Source organism: Chrysochloris asiatica, unplaced genomic scaffold (assembly GCF_000296735.1).
Source record: "Chrysochloris asiatica unplaced genomic scaffold, ChrAsi1.0 scaffold00031, whole genome shotgun sequence".
NCBI classification, from domain to species: domain Eukaryota; kingdom Metazoa; phylum Chordata; class Mammalia; order Afrosoricida; family Chrysochloridae; genus Chrysochloris; species Chrysochloris asiatica.
In genome coordinates, this window is record NW_006408549.1 from 15,094,745 (window position 1) to 15,122,386 (window position 27,642).

A 27,642-nucleotide genomic window follows, 5' to 3' on the forward strand; every position below is an offset into this window, starting at 1 on the left:
GTACGACAAACTAACAGACGAATAGACCCCCAATCACTAAGGCCTACCAATTTACTTTTGATTTCATGTCTCTCCAAAAAGAATTTTCACCAAGTAACTTTACTGTTGTTGTTGTTGCGTGCCGTGGATTTGGTTCCGACTCACAGTGACCCCTGTATAGGGTTTCCGAGGCTGTAAATCTTTACGGGAGCAGAAAGCCTCATCTTTCTCCCTGGGAACGGCTGGTAGTTTCGAACTGCTGACCTTAAGGTTTGCAGCCCAATTAGTAACCACTATGCTACCACAGCTCCTCAGTAACCTTACTACATAAGATTAATTCTTACATTTTATAATCTATGCTAATTTTTAGAATATTGTTTTGCTCCACGAAACTAATTTCAGAGGAGCTCTAGTGATGACATGGGCTAAGCAATGGTGGTAGTTCAAACCCACCAGCTGCTCTACAGGAGAAAGAGGAGGTTATCTGCTCTTGTAAAGATTCACAGTCTCAGAAACCCTATGGAGCAGTCCTACTACATCCTAAAGAGTTGCTAGGTGTCAGAATCTACTCTACAGCAGTGGGGTATTAATTGACTTCAAGGTCTACTAATAGGTTATTAATCAAAGCTTGAAAAACATGCATACTATGAGCTCACCGAAAGTAGATTGTGTTGCATTTTCAAACCTAGATCTCCAAAGAATGTCCAACACTTAGTAGGCATTTAACTAGCATTTCCTGAGAAACAATAAAATGGTTGAATGTTTTCCTCAACTGAACTGAGAGCAACTCAGATTACTCTGAAAGCAGGGCTCATATTTTTGAATCTTTGCATCCATGGGCCATACAGGCACAGAGCCAGTACTCATATGTTTGCTGAGGTCTACTAGCTAAACAGCACAATTTAATATAGCACTTCACAAATACGTTTTATAACAAATAAAACATTTCTCTTTGTTCTTGGTAACAAAAATATTCAAATCAGGAATTTTAACTGTAACAACTTGTATTTGCCCACAAAAACATGATGTTCCCTCGAACACCCTCCCACTTAACAGATGTGAAGACTTTTCTTCCCCCAGGAATTCAAACCCCAGCTTCTACATGCCAAGAAGGGGATAAACCACACTAGCATCTCTTGCCCCCAAACCCGGATACTCCAAAGTTCCATTTTTCTTAAGTGGAAGAATTCCACATTGTCAGATTACAATGAATTTTTAAACGAGTTCATTTTCTCCCTCTCAATTATACTGGCTAATGATGTCAGAAGAGCTGGAATAAGGTCTCTGTGACCTTCTAACTACAATGCTAATGATTTGTGCTTATATATTTTTTAAAAAATCTCCGAAGACTTTTCTACCTCACAGGTGTTGTAGGACTCAAATGAGAAAGCTCTTTGAAAGAGATCAGAAAAAAGGATGTTCCATTTTGTCTTTACAGAAAGAGAAAATGGTAAAGCAAAACCCTGTTGTGGTCAAGTGTTGTCAGTTCTGACTCATAGCCACCTTATATACGGTGGTTCTGAGGAGCAGCTGGGGGTCTGAGCGGCACATTTTGTGATTAGCACTTCAGTGATCGTCCTACAGTGCCAAACCAGGACTAGTCTTGCTTGCTTGCTTAAGTGCTGTGGAGTCTATTCCAATTCATTGCCACCCTGCATAAGGTTTCTGAGGCTGTAAATCTTTAAGAGTAGAGAGCTTCACTTTTGTCCTGCGGAGTGGCTAGTAGATTCAAACTGCTGACCTTGCAGTAAGCAGTCCAACCCATAACCCACTGGCTAGTAGATTCAAACTGCTGACCTTGCAGTAAGCAGTCCAACCCATAACCCCCTACATTACCAGAGCTCCTTAGGACTAGTTTAGCCATGAATAAATCTCAATCTTAAAAAAAAAAAAAAGTCCTCTTAACTTCAGAGACTGGACCAGTTTGAATCTATGAAACGGGGGAAAAAACAACTTCCTACAGTTGACAGATTAATTTCTGCACCTTGGTAAAGAAATTATGCTTTCGGTTTAGTGTAATTTAATTCATACTTATTATAATATTTTAAAAAACAAGCCTTGCAAGATCAGCAGTTCAACTCTACCAGTTGCTTCTTGGGAGAAAGATGAGGCCTTCTCCTCTGTACAGCCTTGGAAACCCTATACAGGATCACTGTGAGTTAGAACCAACTTGGTGGAACACAACCAACACCAACATCAAAATTTTTTTTAAATTTAGTGAGGGGAGTCCTGGTGTGGCCCTGTAAGATAAGCACTGGACTGCTAACTGCAAGGTGAGAGGTTCATATCCACCAGCCGCATCTTGGAAATCCTATACAAGGTAGTTGCGTCAGAACCAACTCCATGGCACTTAGCAACAAGTTAGTGAGGGGGGTGCTGTCTTGGGTATTGTGACTTCTCTTTCATTTTCTTTCTCTTTCCCTCCTGTGCTGTCTTTACTTGCATACTTAATTTCAATTTAGGATCCAATGGAGAGTCACTGACAAACAAATTCAAACAACAAAACTACAGGGAAAATAGAAGCAGAGGTAGAAGCCAGCGCTGAAAAGCCTCTCCCTTCTTAACCTGTTGAAAGGCAATCAAGAGAAGGCTACTTTTTCTTTTGATGTGAATTTGTCATACTTGGTAAAGTGGAGGGTCAGGGAAAGAGAGGAAGATCCCAACAGGATGGGCTGGCACAATAGCCTTGGCGAAGGGCTCAAGCGCAGTAATGACTGTGGGGTTGACAAAGGACTGAGAGGTGTTTTGTTATGTTGTGCAAGGTCTCTGTGAGTCAGTGCTGACTCCAGGGCACCTAAACTGGAGTCCTTGTGTGGCGCTCTAACCTGAGGGTCGGTGGTTTAAACTGTCACTGTGGGTCGGAATCAACTCGACGATGGCACTTAACAATTGTTGTTGTTAAGCGCTGTTGAGTCGTGTCCGACCCATAGTGACCCTGTATAGGGTTTCCAAGGAGCAGCTGGTGTGCTTGAACCACCAACCTTGTGGCTCAAACGACTCTGCAGTCCAGCGCATTAGCCCACAGGACTCCTTTAACAACAATAACAACGTTCAATTATACAACCAATTCATGAGCGGATTTTACTCACAAAAGAGTAAAAGGAAGAGGAATGCCAATGTTCCCACGGAGGCGCACTCGCACATAGAGGGCCTGCGTGTGCTGTGGTCCCTCCACACCTCTTTCTACCTATTTGCACACAACTTTGAAACTTCCAGGAATGTGAAAACTTGGAAAACCAAGTGCTCTCTCCCAGGGCCCTACACACACATCAGGGAGTCCTTTAACAGTGGAATGTGACCTTTCCCCTTCCTAACTCCTGCTTCTATATCGACTTCAGGGAACGTGACCACCTTGGAATGCAAGTTCCTTGCTTTCTCAGAGCCCAGGACCCCTGTCCTCTCTCCTTGCGTCCCGAGCTCCTCAATCCTCTTTCCCCAGAACTCAGGGCCATCCCTCCTCGCGCCAGAGACCCTTTCACCCCCGATCACTCTCCCCGCTCCCGGGGCCGCCACTTCAGAGGCAAGCACTGGCAGTGCGCTCGCAGGGGCATTCGGGGCCCTCCTCAGCACCTCCTTACCCGCCGAGGAGTGAGGCCACCGGGCAGCCGGAGACCCCAAGCAGTGCAAAGTTGTCCAGGTAGCGCCATGATGGGCCTTCCTCAACTTGAGCCGGAAGACGGCGGGGTGCAGGGGGCGGGCCTACAAAAGCCAGGTCCCGGAGGACTGGACTAGAGCTTGGGCGGTGCCGGCACCCAAGGAACAGCCAAGCTTGCGTCCCGTGACCTCCGGGCCCGAGCCCAAGCTGAGCCTGAGCCTAAGCCAGAGGACTCTCGGTGGGGTTTTTTTTCGTGCATTTTGTAGGGTTCTTTCGGTGACCTTGTGTAGGACGAACCACATTAAGGGGTGTACTGCTGGCATAAACACGATAAATATACACCCTGCCCACCGAGAGCTAGTAGCTTTCTTTTCTTAAAAAAAAAGAAAAGTTTATTCATTAAATATGTATTTTAATTCGTGGTTGGCCTGGCGATGAGACACATAGTATCAGAATAATGAATTGGATGTAAAACGCAGCCTCACTTTTCTTAAGACGCCTAGGGACCCCAGAGAACAAAGTAGATCTGCTCCATAGGTTTCCCAAACGAAATCTTTACAGGAGCAGAAGGAGCAAACTGCCTCGTCTTTCTCCCTAAGAGCGGCTGATAGATTTGCACTGTTGAGTTTGCTACTAGAAGCTTAACGCTTAACCAGCTGCGCAAACCTGGTTCCTTTCAAGGCAAAACCCAAATCCATTCTTAAGGCAAAGCGGCTGGAATTGAGTAAAAGCTGCAGCTACCGGTACCTAAGATTTTTTAGCGGGACACACCGCCCCCTATCGCAGAGATATGGTAGGGCTCCAACCATCCAGTTGTTTTTTTGTTGTTTTGTCCTGTTTGGGTTTGGGGTTTGCTTTTGTTAATGCTTTCTGAGGAGCTCTGGTGGCTTCTATGAGTTGGAGTCAATTCGATACCAATGGGTTTGAGTACCGCAATGGGTAATCTCTCCACTACAAACCAAAAGTCCTAGAAGCCATCCAAGAAAGATGTCACAGCCTTAGAGATCCTATGGGGCAGTTTTGCTCTGTCCTATGTTGTTGTTAAGTGCCGTGGAGTAGGTTCTGACCCATAGCGACCCTGTATAGGGTTTCCGAGGAGCGACTGGTGAGCTTGAACTGTCGACCTTGAGGTTCAAACCAACTTTGCAGTCCCAGGCAGTAACCCACAGCGCCATATCAACTCTGTCCTATACAGAGTCCCTGTTAGGATTGATAGCAATGGGTTTGGTGTTTTGTTTTCTGGTTTCTCTCTCTCGCTCAAAGGAATCAATATACACTTAACCGCAATATCATTGGATGGTGCAAATGATTAACCTGTTGAGCTGCAAACCAAAGGTTGGAAATTTGAGTCTACCCAGAGGCAACTCAGAAGAAAGGCCTGATGATCTACTGTTGAGAAATCAGCCATTGAAAAGGTATGTAGCATAATTCTACTTGGACATGCATGAGTTGAAATCAACACCACAGCTATTAGTTTTTTTAAGAAGATGCAGACCCTCAGTATAGAATTTTCCATCTCACCATTATTCTTATGCGTGTTGGAATTCTGCATAAATTCCAATCATATTTCTTTCATCATTTATAAAATGTGGATAATCATACCTACATCGGGATTATTGTGCTGATAGCAGGTGACTTTAAGAGTTTACTATGTACCTGGTTTGTTTGTTTGTTTTGAAGAGCTGAGAAAGGGGCTAGGAGAGCAGTCCCTAACATGCAGAATTTGGGAACCCGACTTGGAGCTCACAGCTGTGCATTGTTTTCTGGTTGATTCTGACTCATAGTAACCATATAGGACTGAGTAGAACTGCACAATCGAGTTTCCAAGACTGCAATTCTTATGGAAGCAGACTGGCACATCTTCTTCCTAAAGAGCAAGCACTTAACCACGGTACTACCTGGATCCCTTAGCACTTACAGGCCGTATTATTCTATTAGACATCAACCACTTCAGAGAATATCAACCCCCTGTAAGTTTACTCTGAGACCATGATAAAATGAGCCAAAGCAAGACCACTTCACAATTTTATCTAAGCATAGACAAAACAAGGTCACTCTGCCACCCCCAGAATACCAAACTGTTCCTGTTTCTGAATTTGGCAGACACCTAGACACCACCACTTCTTGAATGTGGCCACCTCCTATTCCTATCATCAGGCAGTAGCTTTGATGTCATTTTCTCCTGCAAAGTTTCCCTTGATTATTCAGCTCCCTACTAAGGTACTTCAAGGCAAAATTCTCACCTGCTATTCAGGAGCCCTGGTGGCTTGGTTGAATAAGCATTGAGCTGTTAACCACAAGGTTGGCAAGCAGTTCAAACTCACCAGCTGTTACTTGGAAGAAAAATGAGTCTGTCTGCATCTGAAAAGATTCACAGTCTAAGAAATCTTATGTAAGGTCACTGTGAATTGAAATTGACTTAGTGACAGTGGGTTTATGCAGGTGTTAAGACTCGCAGCTAATGTGCCTCAAACACATTCACCACTCATCTGTCATTGGAAGTTTGTGTCTTTCTCCCAAGGAGCAGCTGGTGAGTTTGAACAGGTTTTAGCAGAGCTTTCAGACTAGTTTCCATTTCTCTAATGAAGAATAGAAATACGCTGCCAACCACGAAGTCCTAGATACTGGAAATATTTATAATCCTAGATACTAGAAAGATGCTCAATAACATATGTAAAGGTATAGGTTTGAGTCTAAGACAAATCTGTATTTTGAGCCAAAGTTCACTTTATAGGCTGCACATCACAAGGTTTTTGCTAAATGGTTTATGTTAAAACTTCAAGAATTGGTTCCAGTCTGGAGCTGAAGGGATACAAAGAAAGCTCATTGAGAAGAAGACATGATTAAATTCTTTTCTGCTACACAGTGGATTGCTGTAACTGAGGAAAATAAACTTTTATCTGTTTGATTGTCCTCATCCATAATATCAGGGTGTTGGTGTAAATTATCTCTAAGATCACTTGTAGTTCTGAAAATCTGTGATTTTACAAATAAACTAGATTTGGCAGTATTATTATTATAGGCCACCTGGTATGGTACTAAGGAGGTCATTGTAAAATTCTGTTAAGATAAAATAGTTGATAGATAAGCCTTTCTTTAGAATATTGGCTCATATATTTATGGTGTTTGAATAATTCATCCAATTTACACATTTTAGATGATTATTAAGCTTCACATTTTCAAAGTGCTTTGCAATCATTAATTAGCTTCTTGAACGCCTTCTGGGAGTCTAATTCCTGCCCCTATTACATAGGCTAGCTTCTTCTATGTCTATAAAGTCAACTCTTACACTTTGAAATTTTAGATCTTGCATTCTTTTATATTCCTTTTTCTTTTCTTTAGGTAAATTATGGCCAAACAACATGACTCAATTAATTTTACTAATTATGCACAGATTAATTTTATATATAATGCTATTCCCATATAAAGACAAAACACTTATGATATATTTAGAAGTTAAATTATTTGTTCCACTACAATAATGAATTTGGGTATGTTTTCATTAGATTCCGTTTCAACTTATAGCGAACCTATGTACAACAGAACAAAACACTGCTCGCTCCGGGGCCATCCTCACAATCATTGCTTTGCTTGAGCTCATTCTTGCAGCCATTGTGTCGAACTATCTCATTAAAAGTCTTCCTCTTTTCTCTGACCTTCTATTTTACCAAATATGAGGTCCTTCTCCAGGAAGTAGTCCCTGCCGAACCAAAAATAGAACTATCAGGTAGTCTTCAGAAACATAAGAATGAACGAATGAACGTGGAGTTGACAGCAGTCCTGCATGCTTCTCATTCCCCTCCACATAAAGTCACCTTCCCAGCTCCAATAGAAGAAAAAGTGGCACTGAGGTGCAAAAGAGAATTAATGAGTAGTTAGGTTCAACAAACACTTGTTATGTGCCTGCCATATGTTTATCATTGTGGTAAACAATTCTTAGAGATTATATGTATATATCTAGCTGCATGTCACATGCAGATGTGCCTCACACTTACAGGCAGCCATGAGACACATATACCACTGGCATCATTGTATGGGTGCTACATTCATCTGTGATTGAGTTGGGCCAATTACATGTCAGCAAAGAGCAATTGATTATACTATCTATAGCAATTAAGGAGCTCTGGTAGCATAGTGGTTATGAATTGGGCTGCAAACCTCAGGGACAGCAGTTCGAAATTACCAGCTGTTCTGTGGAAGAAAGATGAGGCTTTCTACTCCCATAAAGATTTACAGCCTCAGAAACCCTGTACAGGGTCACTATGAGTTGGAACTGACTCCACGGCATATAACAACAACAACAACATAGCAAATAAATATTAAACAATAACAACAGATTCCCAAAGGAGAACATTTTATCTTTCCCCAAATTATAAATGTCTGTTCTCATATTTGGAGTCCTGGTATGGCGCTGTAGGCTAATGCATCAGACTACAAAGTCATTTGAACTGCAAGGTCGGTGGTTCAAGCTAACCAGCTGCTCCTTGGAAACCCTATATAGGGTTGCTATGGGTCAGAATCGACTCAACCGCACTTAACAACAACAACAACAATTCTCATATTTAGAAGCCCTGGTGTGGTGCTGCAGGATAGTGTACTAGACTGCAAGGTCAGTTTGAACTGCAAGGCTGGAGGTTCAAATCCACCAACCACTCCTTGGAAACCCTAGAGAGGAAGTGACTCAACAGCACTTAAGAGGAACAACCGTCTTACGTTTGCACCTCTCACAGATTGCACTGCAATGGAAAGAACACAAAAAATTTCCACAACTGGACCAAAAAAATAACATCATGATAAGTGGAGAAGAGATTGAAGTTGTCAAAGACTTCATTTTGCTTGGATCCACAATCAATACTCATAGAAGCAATGGTCCAGATATCAAATAATGAAATAGACTGACAGAATGGCAACAAAAATGGACTTAAACATAGCAACAATTTTGAGTGTGTCGTTCTGTTGTGCAAAGGGTCACTATGAATCAGAACAGACTCGAAGGCACCTAACAACAACAACATTCTCACATTACTGGAGTGCCAAGGCATGAAATCTCTATACTAGGCAAACCCAGACCTCTTATCCTACACAAGAATTATAGCTTCTTTAGTTCTGCTGGTGAGCTTCCTGCCCAGAGTTATCGAGCTCTCTCCTGCTGTAGGAAGACTGGGCACACTCAGGCCTGCACAGAAGTGTTACAAGTCTGTTAGCTCCACTGTCATTCCTCCTGTCCAAAGATAAGCAGCTCTTGCTCTGCCTTGTGGACCAGACAGGTTCACAACCTCAGCATTCACTCTTGCTTCTGAGTCTAGGAGGTTCTCAATGCAGGCACCCCAGCTCCTTGATCCAAAGGACAGGATCTGCTCTAGATTCTTCTTCTTGATGATAGTGAGGTCTGCCTGAACCTCCATGGGATTAGCTTTCAAAGCTTAACAGGTCAGCAAAACTGACCAATTCCTTTGGCAGGCCACAGTCACTTAATTTGCATGGACCAGGAAAAGTTTTTCACATCTTATTTGCATAATGCCAGCCAGTCATTTTGTGGGAATTATAAGACCATGACTCATAGAAATCCAAAAGTGATTTAGACAGTTGGAACACAAAAATGACCTAGATACAGTCTGTGCCTTCAAGGAACTAGAGTAGTATCTCAAGTTTAGGGTTTTGGATCATATCTTATTTAAGCCTATGTATGTATAAGAGGTTGCCTGTCTTCCAGTGGAGGCTTGTGTACTGACACGATGTGGAACAGATTTCAGCTGAATTTCCAGACTAAGAAGAACTAGAAAGAAAGGCCTGATCATCTACTTTTGATAATCAGTCCATGAAAACTCTATGGATCACAATGGTCAAACCTAAAACCAATTATGGGGATGGCATGTAGGACCAGGCAGAATTTCCTTCCATTGTGTATGGGGTTGTCATGAGTTGGGGCCCAACTCAAAGGTAGCTGACAACATGAAAAGGGGCTTCAAAACTTACATGGGAAAAAGGAATTAAAACATTGTGAAATTTTTCCATGAACTTTTTGAAGTCCCCCTTTGTATTTAAGAGGAAACTGAGATACCAATGTTAGTTACTATCTTAGATATTCAGTACTTACTGCTTCCACAGAAATACCATACTTCGAGTGTAGAGTGCTTTAGCAAATAGAATTTTAGTCTCTTGCAGTTTAAGGACTGTTACAATATCAGTTTGAAGACTAAGGAGCAACTGACCCAAGCCATGGTATTTTCGATAACCTTATATGAATGCAAAAGTTGGACAGTGAATAAGAAAGACCATAGAATAATTGATGCATTTTATTTATGGTGTTGGAGAAGAATATTGATAGTATCATGGACTGCCAGAAGAACACGTCTGTTTCAGAAAAAGTACAGCCAGAGTGCTCTGGTAGCATAGTGGTTATGAATTAGGCTGTTAATCTCACCATCAATGGTTCGAAACTACCAGCTGTTCCGCGGGAAAAAGATGAGGCGTTCTGCTCCTGTGAAGATTTACAGCCTCAGAAACCCTGTACAGGGTCACTATGAGTCAGAACTAACTCCATGGCACATAACAACAACAACAACAACAACAACAACCACAACCAGAGGGCTGTAGTTCTTAGAAACCAGGATGGTGAGACTTCATCTCTCATATTTTAGACATGTTGTCAGGAGGGACAGTTCCTAGAGAAGCACATCATGGTTGGTAAAATTGAAGGTCAGTGAAAAAGTAGTATACCCACAACGTGATAGATTAGCACAGTGGCAGCAGCAATGGGCTGAAGCATAACAACAATAACAACAATTGTAAGACTGGTGCAGGATTGGGCAGTGTTTCATTCTGTTGTGCATAGAGTCACTATGAGTTGGAACTGACTCGACAGTAACTCACAACACAACAACAAGCATTTTAGAAGACTAGAGTTTCAAATTCAGAGCGCCGACTCTAGGAGAAGACTTCCTCCATCAGCTCTGAGGAAAGGTCGTTGTCTCGCTTCAGCATCTGTAAGTCCAGCATTCCTTGGAGACCCTCCTGAGTCTTGACATTTTTCTTTCCCTTGGTTTAGGAGCTTCTTTTTTCTTGGTGGTAATAGGTTCCCCCTTCTCCCTCCTTTTATCTCTATAAGATAAAGATATTGCAGGCCACACCCCTTGGAAACTGCCTGGGAAACTTCCATCAGGGTTGTGAAGGAATTAATGGAATTTCAGCCCACCCTTAATCCTATCATTAGTTTGTCACACCAGATCACATCATGGGGAATCATTACATGACTGCTGCACTACATCGCTGTTGTTAAGTGCCATTGAGTAGGTTCAGAATCAAAGTTACCCTGTATAAATTTTCCAGTGGGCAGCTGGTGGATTTGAACTATAACCTTGCAGTTAGCAGTCCAAGCTTAACCTACAGTGCCACACCAAGACTCTACATTACATCATTATATAACTGTCAAAACACTAAGAAACATGACCCAGCCAAGCTAACACACAGCTTTTCAGGGTACACAATTCAGTCTATGACAGTTGCCCATTGTGTTACCTTAAGAAAATTAAAGCCCAAGTCTTTAACTCATGCTTTAGCTTAACACTTCATTGTTATTGTTATTGCTCTCTAGTAGGTTCTGACTCATAGCAACCCTTGTAGTGATTTTGAGGAGTGACTGGTGGATTTGAACTTCCAACCCTGTGATTAACAGTTCAATGCTTATCCTATTTTAATGAAAATTTTAGTTGACAAGACAGTCTTTAAAATGTTCTTAAACAGAGCTTTGTAACACTTACCAGTGTAGGACAGAGGCCTAGAGGCCTCGTGGCTGAAAGGCCGAAGACAAGAGCAAGGCGTGTCTGCAGAAAAGAGGAGTTCCTCATTAGAAAACTGCTGCATCCTGAGTTGTTTCGGATCCTGAATTATACTCTGTTCATTACCCTGATTGTTGCTGTTGTTATAAAGTGCCATCAAGTTAGTTCCAACCCATAATAAACCTGCATAGGTTTCCAAGGAGCTGCTAGTGAGCTTGAACCACTGACTTTTTGGTTCAAATTGACTTTGCAGTGCAGTACATTAGCCCGTAGTGCCACACCAGGACTCCTAATAGACACCATAATTAAATCTTTTCCCAATGCCTAGCACAATATGTGACATAAACGGCAAACTGGCATGAATAAATAAAGGAATAAACATATAGTAAAGGTAACTCCAAAAGAACAGTTGCTCTAGGACAAGTCACCTTCCACGTTGTGAAGCCTCTTGCCAAAAGCCATGTGAGTGAATTATGTTGGAAATAGATTCTCCAGTCTCAGTTAAGCCTTTAGATGACTGAAGCCCCAACTTCTTGACTGCAACCATGATACTCTGAGGTAGGACTACCCAGCTACACTACTCCATTAGAGGCCCAAAGAAACTGACATAATCAATGAGTTCTTTGTACTAAATCACTAAGTTTTGAAGTAATTTATTATAAAGAATAGATAACAAATACAAGGGTCCCAAAAAGTTTGTCTGTGAGTTATAATTACTGAAATTTACCAAATTAGACATTAGAACTGAGTTTTAAAATATTTTTGTAGTAATTCAATTAAAAACAACAGTAATAAACATGTTAACAAAAAATATTTTCTGAAAGTCATTATTTTGCCAAACAAAAATTATTTTATAAGAAGAATGGTACTGTTTCACATTTTTAGAAATCTTCATATCTGGCTTAGTAGAAGACACATGGATTCCTGTATCTACTTCTGCATTTAATCTGTTGTGAAATCACAGATCCTATGATCTCTGGGAAATTCCACTGTACACTGATGAGAGAGTGAGAGAGAAAAAGACAGCTGATCTAGTCAAAGTTCTACATCATATCCACAAGTGGATATGTAATTCCCAAGAGAATTCACTGCTCCCTAAAACATCTCTGAAGTTTAGAAAGTCCTCCCTATGCTCTTTGCTCTCCCATTGGTTTTATGTGACTTTCTTTAGGCTATTCAGAATAAGTTTAATTACTTCTCTAAAGCTATGTCCTTCATACAGCACAAGTTTTATTCATGTTTACAGTTTGCAAGCCTTTTTGCCAGTTTCCTAAAAGAAACAACTTAATCAATTTAATTCTGAATGAATATCTTAAAAGATTTGACCATGAATTTATTTCTTCTTGCCTTGTATCTCAAGAAGCTACAAACTTTTACCAATATCTCTACAGCAACTCTCTTCAAATATCAAGCCTTTGGAACTCATAGGCTTAAAGTTCCTGACGAAGTAGAATTAAGAGATCATTGGAAACAACCAGTGCAATTTAGCACAGATAATATTTTCTGTTTAAGGCAGAGTCTACTGCTCACAGTAGACGTCTAATACCTATGCTTTATATTCCTCCTACAAAACCATCAAACTTCCTTATGGCTCCAACAATTAACTTTAAGCTTAGCAGATCATCAAAACTGTCCACCAAGAAACCATGGAGGCTGGATGAATCTCTGAAACTACTGGCCTGAGACAATCTTTAAGCCTTAAAGCAAAAATTTCCCCTGAAGTCTTCTTAACTTAACTAGTAAAGAACGTCTGCCTTAAGCATTGTGTGCTTTTAAGATCTATTGATAGGGGATCAAAGTGACAACAGCACTTCAAAAGATTGCACAGCACCCAGTAAAGGAGGCTTCCTGCGGAGCCTCTGCATTACGTAAGACCATAGGTGGAATCCTGAACCCCATCCAGAATCTTCTGAGGTGGTAAATTTCCACTGGAAAGGACAAGCAGACCACTCTGGAGTGGCTAGAAGAACAGAAGATACTTCTTGAAAGAAAGACCAACAAGAAAAGTACAAAACAATAATGGCAGTCTGACTGATTACTACAAGAACAAGCAAGTTGCTCACCCAGGAGACATCAAGGCAAGTGATCGGGTCCCTTCAGAGCAAACCCCCTTCCAAGACTGAGACTCAATGGGAATACATGCTCTGACTGGTGACCAACCCACGTTGGTCACCAATAAGGGGCAGTGGAGGGAAAACAGCAATGAAACTGCGAACTAAGTCCAACCACGTTTAATACACTCCTGTGAACCTGGTGGAGACCTGGTTGGCCAGCAGTTTGGCAAGACCTGGGGTCTCCTGGGCCCAAAGTCAGTGACCTAGCCACAGAGGACTAGAGTGGAGAGTGAAATGTCTAGCTGAGAAGAAGAGAGGGCATATGCACAAGAACACCCATACTTACAGATAATACCCACTTGACCTGGCTTCAATGGCTGGTGATCAGAACTAAACTAGAAGAAGAAAGAAAAGGAAAAAAAGAGTAATCTGATACAATTTGATGAACTTGACCTACATCTATGGATGCAGTAGCTCAAAAGAAGGAACAAATCTTTACAGTGAGGATCATTCCCACCCCTTAATATACAGGGTAGACAGGGATAGGCAACTTGGACATTGGCTACCCAAAATGGGGTGGGGGGTGGGGCGCTACAAAGGCAAGAAGTGACTGGCTTACAAGCTCTCAAGAAGGAGCCTAAATCCAGAGGGAGTGGAGAAATGTAGAATCTCCACTGAGTAGTATCCAATCTGTCTGGGCAGGACTGATGAAAGGAGATGGGGACAGCACTCATGTAATACAATAGTGAATAATTACTATCAGGACAGACTGTGAGGGTTGGAAATGTAAAGGTAGATGTTTTCTAGTAAAAGGAGGGGGGTGGTTGACTTTAAAGTCCAGGAGCAGAGGTCCCTGGGACCATCATGGGAGAAGAGTGGAGTACGGGACCCTACCCAGAGAAACAGTGACACCAGAGATGGAAGCAGAGATGATGACATGGAGAGATGGAGTGGCTGGGAACTATAGACCAAAAGAGGGAAAGGGGCTGTGTGCTGACGACCAGGGGGCAGGCTTGTAGTGTATACCCTTTGGTTGGTTGATGATGCATGGAGGGGGTTGTAACCATGGCAATGTAACAATATACCATAGGATGAATGTAAAGCTAACGTTCTCCCATGTAAACTATCACATAATTCACAATAAAACATTTTTTAAAAATTGCACAGCAAACAAGTGGCAGTGAGTTTATGTTAAGGAAGAACAGTTCAGAAAAGGCACATGAGAATGGTTGTACAACTTGGAAAATATAAGTAATCAATGTGAATGAATTGTACATATAGAAATTGTTGAACTGGTGTACACTCTTCTGTGTAAATTCTTAACAATAATAAAACAGAATACATTTTTTAAAAATTATATATATATATTTAACATTCTTAAAGCTAAAGGGAAAGAACCAAAGCAAGAAATTGAAAACGTATAGGTGGGAGGGATAACTGATGAAGCAAAGCCCTAGGGGAAATAAAGGAGATGGGTTTATGTTAAGTTCAAATGGAGGGATTGGTCTTGAACTGAAAGATCAAATCTGGAACTAGAGATAAAACCATAAGGATAAATGAAGTATAGGTATATATATTTTAAAAGAATTTTATCTTTGATGAGGGTAAGGATGACACTGAGTCAGAAATCATAAGACAGTCCTTACTCAATCTCTTCAATAAGATATGAAGGAAGGCAGAAAATGAATTGACCTAAGGTATTTGGCAAAACTCCTCTGGGTAACAGTATGGATTTAAAAAATTAGAGCAGGTAAAAGGACTGATGAATAGTGTTCTGTAGTTCAAACGATATTGGAGTTTATGAACTGGTATTTGCTTCATATTTTCAAAGGAAAGCAGATTTTATCAGAAGTCTTAGTATAGAAGGTTGATAGGAGGATTGACTCATAGTTGGGGGTTTGTTAGGGTTCCTAGTCAAATGAGCCATACAGTTGAGTATGGCAATAAAAGCAGTTCAAGCTACAGATCCTGATATCTGGGTACAGCCTGGACTAATTTGGTGCAGATAGAAATGGAAAGAAAAGGGTAGATTCTCCAGTATTTCATACCTGGTTAGATTTGAAAATGTACCATGAAATGGAGATGTCCATTGGTCTTAGAGAAGAGTAAAGATGAGTTGGATTTGGAATGAAATCCGTCTTAATCATTAGTAGTACTAGGATCCAAGGGAATGACTGCAATTTAAGAAACTACAAATGAATGGTCCTACATATTTGGTTGGAGTCGTGGTGTGGTGCTGTGGGTTAATGAGGCAGACTGCAAAACCGTTTGAACTGCAAGGTCGGCGGTTCAAGCTCACCAGTCGCTCTTTGGAAACCCTATATAGGGTCGATATAGGTCAGAACCGAATCGACGGCACTTAACAACAACAACATATTTGGTCAGTATTTTAATGTCTTTAATTAGAAACTACCCTTAGTTACTTTGGAGATAATTTAAAACTTTTTCATTCACAATAAGAGAAAGTAAATAATCATACATTCTCAGACTAGTACTTGATACCCTTTGGTTGTTAGCTGCCCATGGGTTGGTCCCCAACTCATGGGAGCCTCACGTGTGACAGAGTTGTTGTTATGTGCCGTGGTGTCGGTTCCGACTCATAGCGACCCTGTACAGGGTTTCCGAGGCTGTAAATCTTTACGTGAGCAAAGAGAGACTGTACTAAATTAAGTTTTCTTGCTGTAATCTTTATAGTAGCAGACCACTAAGCCTTTCTTCCGTGGAGCCACTGGGGAAGTTCAATGGTCAGCCTTTGATTTAACAGGGCATTGCAAACCAGGACACCATCCAGGCGTCTTCTCATACCACTCTTTGAAACAGGCACTTTCCCGTCCAGACGGCGCTGTTCCTGTCCTAACCACCAGATGGCGACGGGGTGTTCACATCCCACTCGTGCTTTCGTTCTCAAAAGCAGGCGCCGCTCCGGAAGCCCGGGAGCGCGCACGTCCCGGACTCGCGTCTACTGCTGGCGCTGGTGACGTGCAAGCGGTCCGCTGCAGTTACACCGCCGCTCGACCGCCTCATCCCTGAGCATCTGGACCTATGTGGAAGCTGCTCCCGTCCACGGGCCCGGCCCGAGGTAAGCGTGAGAGACGCATCGGGGGTCGTTTGCCCGGAGCGTCTGCCGAGGGACGGAGTTTGCGGAACGGTGCTTCCGCTCCGCTCTTGCCCTTCTTGCCGCCGCCTCCGTTCCCGCCCTGGGAGCTTGCGGAAGCAGAATGAGGGGAAATGACGCATATTTTGGTGTCCAGGAGTTGTGTGGCCCTCCCGCACGGAGCGGTGACTTCTAAACAGGTTCCAGACGGGACGGTGCGAGGAGATGCGGGGCGACAGTGCCTGCGATGACTATTAAATCCTCCCATCTCGTCTAAATTCCCGCTGGCTCTGAGACCAGCTCCGCTGGGGATGGTTTCAACCCGAGCCCTTCATGGCCTGCTGTGACAAACCGTGATTTAAACTTTTAGGGAATACAAGTTCGTCATAAGTTACTACATGTGCCGGAACACAGGATGGTGATTCTGTCTGGAACACATTCTTTTTGACTTGGGGACATGGCAACCATTGGAACACAAAAGTTGTTTTATTCACTCGCTTTTGCATTTGTCAGGACAGCTGAAAAAGCGATGAGGTGGTTTTCTTTTTTGCATGTGCAGCAGCGGAAAATGGTTATCACAAATGAACTGGTTGCTTAGTGTTTTTATGTCATTGTTGATAGGGTATCAGGTCTGTTATAGTGTGATTGAAATAAATAAGGTCTATGTAGATGCCAAATCGAGTGACAATATAAGACAGTATGCAGAGGACTAAGCTAGTGGTAGGGAAAAATAAAAACAGTGATCTTAAAGATACAGCCCTAGCTGTGGCTAGGAATACCCACAGATGTGGTACATAAACTTCAAGGTGATGAGTACATAGGACTCAGTCACTTTGCAGGATCACATAATGTATTTAGCTCTTTAGGTACCTGTAGGATGGTTACGATGGTTTTTGTTGTTAAGTGTCATCACCCAGTTCCAATTCATAATGACCCTGTCTAGGATTTCCAAGGAGTAGAAGGTGGGTTCGAACCAACAACATTATGGTTTACAGTCTGGTGCTTATCCTACAGCACCATACCAGGACCTATAAGATGGTTGTTGTTAAGTGCCGTTGAGTCATTTCCAACTCACAGCCACCCTGTATAGTTTCCGAGGAGCGGCTATTGGGTTTGAACCACCCACCTTGCAGTTCAAACTGATCTTTTGGTCCAGTGCTTATCCTACAACACTGCACCAAGACTCCACTGTAGGGTTTTGTTGTTGTTGTTGTTATGTGCCATGGAGTCTGCTCCAACTCACAGCGACCCTGTACAAGGTTTCCGAGGCTGTAAATCTTTACAGGAGCAGAAAGCCTCATCTTTCTCCCATGGAATCGCTGGTAGTTTTGAACTACTGACCGTGAGATTAGCAGCCCATTTTGTAACCACTACACTATCAGAGCAGAAGGAAAATATTACCAGCATTAATGGGAAACATTCTTAACTTTTGAGGGGTTATAAACTCTTCATAAGTTGATGAAAGGTATGGATCCATTATTTTAGAAAAAAAGTAGATAAACCACTCAAACAAAATTGTGTGCTTGAAAAAGGTTCACTCTAAGTTAATAATGTGATTAACAGGAGTCAATCTAAGCTGCTTAAGTGGTCTTCAAGCTTCCTGGCCCATTTCTTACTTGTTTAGAGTATTTGTCCTAACTGTCCTGTTGTGTGTGGAAAGTGGAGCTTCCTACCACTCCCCTAATGGGATCTTGTTCTCCCAGGCTAAACTCTGAGTTCACAGCACATATACTGTATGCATATGATTTGTGACTTCCAACATTTAAAATAGAAAACAAATCCAGTAACCTTTTCCAGCACCGTTTGAAATGCTATCTTTAGCATAAAACAGAATGCTCTTATATAAATGCATATAAATCTAATGTGGACTTTATTACATTAATCTATGTTGTTTACATTGTTCCAAAACCATATATATATATTTTTTCATTATTATAGCCTGATGGTATATTTGGGAGTCCTGGTGTTGTGCTGTAGGATAAACACTGAACTGCTACTGCACGGCTGCCTATTCAAATCCACCAGCTACTCCTCAGAAACCCTATTCAGGGTCACTATAATTCTGAACCAACCTGACTGGTTTTTTTTGTATTGTATTTTACAAATGAAGCTTTGAATCAACTTATCAGGTTCCAGAAGCCACCTGAGTGGCACAAATATTTAAGCATTAGACTACTAAGCAGAAAAGTTGGCAGTTCAAACCCACTCAAGGTGCCTCAGAAGATAGGCCTAGAGCAGCCTGCCTCCTAAAGGTCACAACATGAAAACCCTGTAGAAAACTGTGTGGTCTGCATACATGGACTCACCATGAGTTGGAATTGACTCAACAGCAATTAGCTACAACATCAAGTTTCATGGTATTGTAATTTTATTTGAGGATGCAGTCATTGTATAAGTTAATGTGGGGGACAGTCTACTCCTTTCTATGTTTTGTTCCTTAAGAAGCATTAAGTGGCTTTCCATCTATTTAGATAATCTTCTGTAGTTTTTGGTGAAACTTTATTAGATAATACAAACTTGATTTCCTATGATTAACACTTAAATAACAAAACAGAATTGTTAAATATTTGTTACAACTATGTTATATACATGTATGGATTCTTGTATATTTAAGTATTTGAGAATGTGTGTATGCCAAATTAATTTTTCTCCTTTTTTAAAAATTTCTTTTAGGAGAACCATACAGACTTTTGACGGGTGTTGAATACGTTGTTGGAAGGAAGAACTGTGAAATTCTAATTGACAAGGATCAGTCAATCAGTCGAAACCATGCCATGTTAACTGCTAACTTTCCTGAAACCCAGTTGGTATGGTATAGTTTATTTTCTCTGTAGTAAGGTGGTAGAAATCACAACTGACTGCCTTGGCACATATGTAAGAGTTGTCATAAGACTTTTCATTTCATAAAGCTGTTAGATTTTTGTTTTATGTTAAATACTTATATTTTGATAATAGTAGCATATTTGCTTGTTTTGAGGTTTAAAGTTTGTGTTTCAGAATTTTACTTAGGTTTTAAAGACCTATTTATTTTGTGATTTAGAAACTCAGAGGAAGTTAGACATATTTATTTACTTAAACATTTATTGAGTGTGGCACTGTTGGATAAGCACTCAACCATAAGGTTAGTTTGAACCACAAGGTCGGAGTTCAAACTTACCAGCCGCTCCTAGGAAATAGTATACAAGATCAATATGAGTCGGAACCAACTTCACAGCACTTAACAACAACAACTGTGTGCCTGAGGCTAAACTATGGCAAATCCTGTAGTCATGTGAAACAGTAGTTTTCACCATGAGACTTGATTTACAAGAATAGTTATTGCTATGTGCTATATAGCTCCTTTGAATGACTTTTTTATATATAGTTTTTTAATCACATTAGGGGCAACAAAGAGCCCTGGACTGTTAACCATAAGATTGGATGTTTAAACCCACCAGTGCTCCATGGAAAAATGATGAGGCTGTCTCCTCCCACAAAGAGGTACTGCCTCGGAAGCCCTGTTCAGGGCTGCTGTGAGTTGGAATCGACCTGAGGGCACTTAACAGCAACAACCACATCTGCTCTCATACAGATTTACAGTCTCAGAAACCCTGTGAGTCAGAATTGACTTGAAGGCAGTTGGTTTACAGGGTCTAAAAGTGATTAAAAATCTATGTACAATTAGTTCTGCTCATGTTATTTCTGATAGCAATAAGAAGGAAAAGCCATTATTTTGAGCAAAGATTGCATGTCCGTAAATGCTGTATTTGTTCTGTGAAATTTAGGTTTTATATCTGTATTTTAGGTATGGAAAAACTGTTGAAATTCCTACAGAAAAAGTAAATTGTTGCTACAAGTGTCAGACACTAACCTTTAATCCATTTTTCACAATCAGTTTTTACAATGTAATTTTGATAATATAAAAAGAAAATTAGGAATGATGCTGTCAGGTTATACATGAAACAAGATATACAAAAACAAATACTTTTCAGATATTTGAAATTGAGGAATCGGGAAAAATGTCCACTCACTTATAAAAAAGAAAAAAAAAGGTATGTCCTGAGAGAGGTCATTAATGTAGTGGTTACGAGTTGGGCTGCTAACCTCAAGGTCAGTAGTTCAAAGCTACCATTTGTTCTTTGGGGAAAAGAAGAGATTTTCTGCTCCCGTAAAGATTTACCATCTCGGAAACCCTATGCAGGGTCTCTATGAGTCAGAACTGTCTCCGTGGCCACCGCTGCCAGCATAGTGGGGTATGTACTGGGCTGCTAACTGCAATATCAGTAGTGTAAATCTACCAGCCACTCCACGGGAGAAAGATGAGGCTTTCTGCTCTTGGAAAGATTTGCAGCCTTAGAAATCCCATACAGGGTCGCTGTGAGTTGGAGCCAACTCCACAGCATATAACCACCATCATTACCACCACCAATGAAATTGATAAAGAATCCTAGCGTGACACTGTAGGATAAACACTGGATTGTTAACAACAAGGTCAGCAGATAAACTCCCCCAGCTATTCCTCAGAAATCCTATAGAGGGTTGCTATGGCACTTAACAACAGTGAAATGGTTAAAGTGGAGAGTCAGTGAAAAAAGAAGACCCCCCCAATGAGATGGCTGTACATAGCAGCAGCAATAATGGGCTGAAACTTAACTGTGAGGATGGTACAGGATCGTGCAGTGTTTTGTTCTTTTGTACATAGGGTCATTATGAGTTTGAATGGACTCAATGGCATCTAACCACAACAACAGTGAAACTGGTGAAGTCCCTGGTGGTACAGTTAAACCTTCTGGGTTGCTCACGTCTACCTAGAGGTGGTGGTAATGTGCCATGGAGTCGATTCCAACTCATAGTGACCCTGTATAGGTTTTCTGAGGCTGTAAATCTTTACGGGAGCAGAAAGCCTTATCTTTCTGTGGAACAGCTGGTAGTTTCGAACTGCTGATCCTGAGGTTAGCAGCCTGATTTGTAACCACTATGCTACCCAGAGGAGACTTCTGGAAAAACAGTCGTCAAAGATCTTGTGAAGCACATTTCTACTCTGACACACATGTGCTCACTATGTATGAGTCAGAGCCCACTTGAAGGCAACTGATTGGCTGGTTTGACCTTTTTTGGCTTTGTTTTTAGGGAAATGAAAGAAATTTGCCTGGGAGGAAATATGAATTGCTAGTGAGTGATCTTTCTTAGTTGTTGTTGCTGTTAAGTACTGTGGAGTCAGTTCCAATTCATTTTGACCCTGCACAGGGTTTGCGAGGCTGTCAATCTTTACGGGAGCAGAACGTCTCATCTTTCTCCTGCAGAACTGCTGGTAGTTTAGAACTGCTGACCTTGAGGTTGGCAGCCCGATTCGTAACAACCAAAATAATAACTGTATTGCGTACTGTGTGTGGAGGTTAACCTGCTGTCAATTACTTGTCTAAAAAACTGTCCACCTTTTGAAACTTTCACTCTGGGAATTTTATTTATTGAGTAGTAAAAGACACTTATTTCTTGATTTTCAGAGTCAGATAGATGAAATCCCTATATTGACAATAAAAGATACTTCAAAGTATGGTACCTTTATTAATGAGGAAAAAATGCAGAATCATGTTTCCCAAACGTTGAAGACGGGGGATAGAGTTACATTTGGAGTGTTTGAAAGTAAATTCAGGTAAGAATTTTGTAAATTGATGTAAATATTAAAACGGACAACTTTTATTTGAAACTGATAAAATTCTGAAGTGGGGTGGGGAATCTTTTTTTTTGGCCAAAATTTATAACATCATTCACAGGCCATAACAAAATTATCAACTTAAAAATTAGCTTGCTGTATTTGGTCAAACATGTAATTAACTCACCCCTAATGTGGTCCTGGAGTCTTGGTGTAGTGCTGTGGGTTAACGTGCCAGACTGCAAAGCCGTTTGAACTACAAGGTCAGTGGTTCAAGCTCACCAGTCGCTCCTTGGAAACCCTATACAGGGTCACTATGGGTTGGAACCGACTCAATGGCACTTAACAACAACAAAAACAAATGTGGTCCTATGGGATAATGCACTGGATCACAAGGTCTGTTTGAACCACAAGGTTGGCAGTTCAAATTCACCAGCTGCTCCTTGGAAACCCTATAAAGGGTCGCTGTGAGTCAGAACCAACTCGAAGGCACTTAACAACAACAACAATGTGATGGCCAGAACTGTATGCCTTGGCAGACCCAATGATTTTGAGGGCTTGTGGGCCAGACATTCCCCCCTTTGTTCTAAAGGAAAAGGTTATTTATGGATGATGAGTTGAAGACAATGTAATTTAAATGCTACTTACCCCAATAGTCAACTTTGTGCCAACCGTCTTTAAATCATAGCATGTTAAATAACCCTAGACAACTCTGACAATGAATGAGAATTTGAGTGGGCCCTCAGCGCCTTGACTGGAGCTACATGTGTTTAAGTCTGTTTAAGTGAACATATAATTTTAGCTTTGATCCTTGTTTTTTCTTAACTGGAACTCAGGAGTTGGAGAATGATAATTTCATAAATTAGAAAGTTTAATAGCAATTACACATGATGTTTTAAAGTAGTACTCTGTGTAGTATTCATTTAGCTTCAAGTTTTAAAGTAGTATTCGTTGAGTGGTAAGACACTAACCTATTTGTTGATTATTTGCTATTAAAAAGTTGCCATCTCTGTAACTGTGGTAACTTATTCTCCTTCACAGAGTAGAGTATGAGCCTCTGGTTGCTTGCTCTTCTTGTTTAGATGTGTCTGGGAAAACTGCCTTAAGTCAAGCTATTTTTCAGCTTGGAGGACTCTCTGTAAACACTTGGACAGAAGAATGTACTCATCTCATCATGGTTTCCGTTAAAGTTACCATTAAAGTAGGTTGAATGCCCTGTTATTATGTTAAAATAAATTTTAAGTTTGTGTAAACTCACTTAGGTCCCCACTATATTCAGATCTTTAAGCCATTTACTTTAAAAACTATGAGAATTGTTTGTTGTGGACTTAGAAATTCCCACCCCATGCCTTTATATGCTGTGTAGGACAACGTGGCTTTTCCGAGGACTTGTGTATTAGCTGAGAAAAGTAAAAACACATAAAACTAGATTTGATTTTTGATTTAGCATTTCAGAAAATTATTTGTTATCCTTTTGCCAAAAAGTTTATTACGATGAAGCTTGTATTTTCACTTTAAAAGTAAGACTACTAAACTCAACCGCCAGTCTTCAAAGTTAGTATATTATCTCTTTTCTATCAAGTTGTCTTCCTCCAGTATATGTTTTCCATTTTGATCGCATACTCTTTATTTGTATTCATTTAAGGCTTTAATCACTAAGACTTAATGTTCTTTTAGTTTAATATAACCTTAATATATCTTCAAAACCTGTAGTTATATGTAGATTTCACTTTCAGAAGATGTGAAACAGTGATATATTGTGGTATATTTTCAGATTTTGCATCTTTATCAGATTCGGTTATAACAAAACCTAATTAAAGAAAGGCATTGGGAGGTGATTTTGCTCCTTTTAAACAGTTTGATCATAGATAATGTGGGATTGCTATAGGTTACTACCTATAGCAAAACCCAGAAATATTTAGATTCTTTTATTAGATTATGTAAAAATCCATATAACTTTAATTTAGTGTCTAATATAATTAATTAAATTAGAATGTGTGTATTTTGGCTAAGGAGTATGATAGAGAAAGATTTGCTACTCAGGTTAAATCACAAGTTAAATTTGTAAGTTGATGGAGTTATCTGTAATTAGGTTCCTCATCTTTTTAAGTTTATAAAAATTTTATAAATGTGCAGTGCTATTAGCTTCAGGAGTACTAATTGTGCTAATAAACTCACAGGTAATAGATGCATAATTCAAAATGTCCATTTTTTAGTTTATAGTGAAAATATACATTTAGGGTATTGGAATGTGGGCTGTGGAATAGGAAATCATGTCTCTGCATGACCAAAATTCCAAACCTACTGTCACTGAGATAATTCTGAATCATAGCAACCCAGTATAGGGTTTCTAAATCGCTTACAGGCCAGATAACCTCATCTTCAATAAAGCAGCTGATGGGTTTGAACCACTGACTTTGCAAAACACAGCCTGACACCTAACCCACGGTGCTATCAGCCCTCCTCGCGCCTCTGCATTGTTGTTGTTAAGTGCCGTCGAGAGGGCATGACATATGGACAGTTAGTTATTGAGGCTGTTACAGAATCTGAAAAATACCACCCATTCAAAGAAAGTCATCGAATTTTAGAACCAAAATGGAACTTTTAGAGCATTTAGCTCAAGTTTTACTTTCTGAAGAAAAGTCTTAGGCTTGGAACAATTAAGTAATGTGCCCAAGACTCCCTCACTCCAGTGTTGTATTGCACATTGTTGCTTCATTCAGAAGTTATTTTATCCATGTGTGAGATTTGGTGTCTTGAAGATTTGTTTCTTGGAAGATACTCTAAACCCGCGTTCTCCTATTTAGGTAGCACTCTGTTAGAAGCATACTCACAAAGAATTTTTAGGTGGATTATTTCCTAAAAGTTTGCTGACTTTGTATTTTCATTTTTAATCTTTCTTGTATCTTGTTACATTGTTCCTTGCCCTAAAAGACAGTTTTTATTCATTTTAGACAATATGTGCACTCATCTGTGGGCGTCCAATTGTAAAGCCAGAATATTTTACTGAATTTCTCAAAGCAGTTCAGTCCAAAAACCAGCTTCCACAAATTGAAAGGTATGTTATGCATTCTAGAGATTTCATATTTGTGGGATTATACAATATTTGTTTTTCTGTATCTAACTTACTTTACTCATAATGTTCCTAAGGTTCATCTATGTCATTAAATATATCAGAATTTCATTCCTCTTTATGGCTAAATGTTCTGTTGTATGTCTGTACACATATACCACATTTTGTTTATCCATTTATCTGTTAATTGACACTTGGGTTGTTTTTACCTTTAGATACTGTAAATAGTGCTATAATGAACATTGTATATTTTTTAAAGTAGAAAAGACTATTAAAGTCAATTATTGAAAAAATCAGAATAGTACAGTGGCCTGCATTCCACCTTGCCAACTATGTCTTGCCGGCATATAGCCTGCTTATCTGAAATGCCAGGGTCCAGCAGTCACTACTGTAAAATAGATGTACAGCATTCATTGTAGTGGATTAAAACACATGCATGTGTGATATTAATTAAAAATTGTGAAGTGTTCAATCATGACTGAACATAACTTTGTGAATTGTACCTATTGTGGTTGTGGTGGCTAGGTGCTGTTACGTTTGTTCTGACTCATAGTGACCCTGTGTACAGAAGAATGAAACACTGCCCAGTCCTGCGCCATCATTACAGTTGTTATATTTCAGCTCATGGCACCTACCGCTATGTCAGTCCATTTCGTTGGAGGTCATCCTCTTTTTTATTGACCTTCCACTCTACCATGCTTGAGGTCTTTCATTGGAATTGATCCCTCCGAAGAACATGTTCAGGGAACTAGAGAGTAAGTGTCCTTGCCTTTAAGGAACAATCTGACTGTACTTCTTCAAAGACAAATGTATTTGTTCTTCTGGAGGTCCATGATAATTCAGTGTTCTTCACCAGTGCCATATTCAAATGTCTTGATTATTCTATAATCTTTCTTACTCATTGTCCAACTTTCACATGCATATGTTGTTGTAGTTGTTAAGTGCCATCAAGTCAGTTCTAACTCACAGTGACCCTATGTAGGGTTTCTGAGGAGTGGCTGGTGGAATTACCCTACCACCCTTACATATTTTTCCCTTTTGGTTTTCTAACTTCAGGTCTTTGCACATTTCATTGTAATACTTTGTCTTCTCCAGCTGCCCTTTGACATTTTCCCTTTAGCTCTTTTATGTCCTCATTTCTTCTAGTTGCTCTACTAGCATAGTGGTTACATTGGGCTGCTAACCTCAAGGCCAGCAGTTCAAAACTACCAGCTGTTCTGTGGAAGAAAGATGAGGCTTTTTGTTCCGGTAAAGATTTACAGCCTTTTAAACTCTACACAGGGTCACTATGAGTCAGAACCTACTCCATGGCACATAACCACTACCACACTCAAGAGCAAGTTTCAGAGTCTCCTCTGACATCCATTTTGGTCTTTTCTTTCTGTCTGTTTTTAATGACTTTTAGCTTTCTTCATGGATGAAATTCTTGGTAGCATCCTACAGCTCCTCTGGTTTTTGGTGATTCGTGTCTTACGCATCAAATCTGTTCTTGAGATTGTCTCTAAATTCAAGTGACATATGTTCAGGATCATATTTTGGCATTTGTGGACTTCATTTAATTTTCTTTGGGCTTCTGCCTGAACGTACAGTATGAGCAAATGGCTAGGTCTTTTCCAGCCTTGTTTTGGCTGATAATTTTGAGCTTCTTCATAGTTTATTTTCTTTAGCTTAAAAAATGTATTACTTGGTCTCACTGTGGACATTTTAAGTTGAAAATAATTTAAGTTTTAAATTTTTGTAAGCTTCTTCAAAGAGATCTGTAAAAAAAACAGTGTCAGTTCTAAGAATTGGAATGTGGACATCATTAATACATGTTGATCCCAAGGGAAAATCCTATCTAGCACCTGTTCCCATAATTCTAGTTTTTTATCTTAAATAAAACAACTCTTTTGATTCATTTATTTTTTAAATACTGTAATGGTATTATGGAAATTAGCCTTTTTGTATCTAGATTGTTGTTGTGAACTGCTGTTGAGTCGATTCCGACTCATAGCGACCCTGTATAGGGTTTCTGAGCAGCAGCTGGTGAACTTGAACTGCCGACCTTGCAGTTGAAACGGCTTTGCAGTCTGGCGCGTTAACCCACAACACCACACCAGGACTCCATTGTACCTAGATAGTCACCCATTTATAAATTTAATAGCAAATATATATCATTGGAATGTATTTTCATTATTTTTACAGATTTTATCCACCTATTGATGAACCAGCTATTGGAAATAAAAACATTGATCTATCTGCACGACAGGAAAGAAAACAAATTTTCAAAGGGAAAACATTTATATTTCTAAATGCCAAACAGGTAATAATGTTAAAAGCTAAATTTCCTATCTGTTGGTAGTCATTTGCACGTTTCATTTTGGAACTGTGTAGCAGTGTGAAGTAGAATAAAAACATGATCAGGCCCCAGAACATACTCAGCGCCTGTGAACATGTT

General features: G+C 40.2%; 2 protein-coding genes across 2 annotated transcripts in view; one reads left to right on the plus strand and one right to left on the minus strand.

The window, feature by feature from the left end:
• DECR1 (2,4-dienoyl CoA reductase 1, mitochondrial) overlaps window positions 1-16,430 on the minus strand; it is an 86,007-nt gene extending 69,577 nt beyond the window's left edge. Inside the window, exons 1-4 of the mRNA XM_006859258.1 lie at window positions 16,325-16,430; window positions 11,335-11,397; window positions 8,288-8,310; window positions 3,295-3,678 (exon numbers count right to left, since the gene is read on the minus strand). Coding sequence (XP_006859320.1) covers window positions 3,295-3,678; window positions 8,288-8,310; window positions 11,335-11,397; window positions 16,325-16,430 — 576 coding nt within the window. The remainder of the gene's footprint in view (window positions 1-3,294; window positions 3,679-8,287; window positions 8,311-11,334; window positions 11,398-16,324) is intronic.
• An 18-nt stretch (window positions 16,431-16,448) lies between these two features.
• Window positions 16,449-27,642, plus strand: part of NBN (nibrin) — a 46,849-nt gene continuing 35,655 nt past the window's right edge. Inside the window, exons 1-6 of the mRNA XM_006859259.1 lie at window positions 16,449-16,485; window positions 19,174-19,307; window positions 21,984-22,132; window positions 23,174-23,333; window positions 25,087-25,190; window positions 27,390-27,507. Coding sequence (XP_006859321.1) covers window positions 16,449-16,485; window positions 19,174-19,307; window positions 21,984-22,132; window positions 23,174-23,333; window positions 25,087-25,190; window positions 27,390-27,507 — 702 coding nt within the window. The remainder of the gene's footprint in view (window positions 16,486-19,173; window positions 19,308-21,983; window positions 22,133-23,173; window positions 23,334-25,086; window positions 25,191-27,389; window positions 27,508-27,642) is intronic.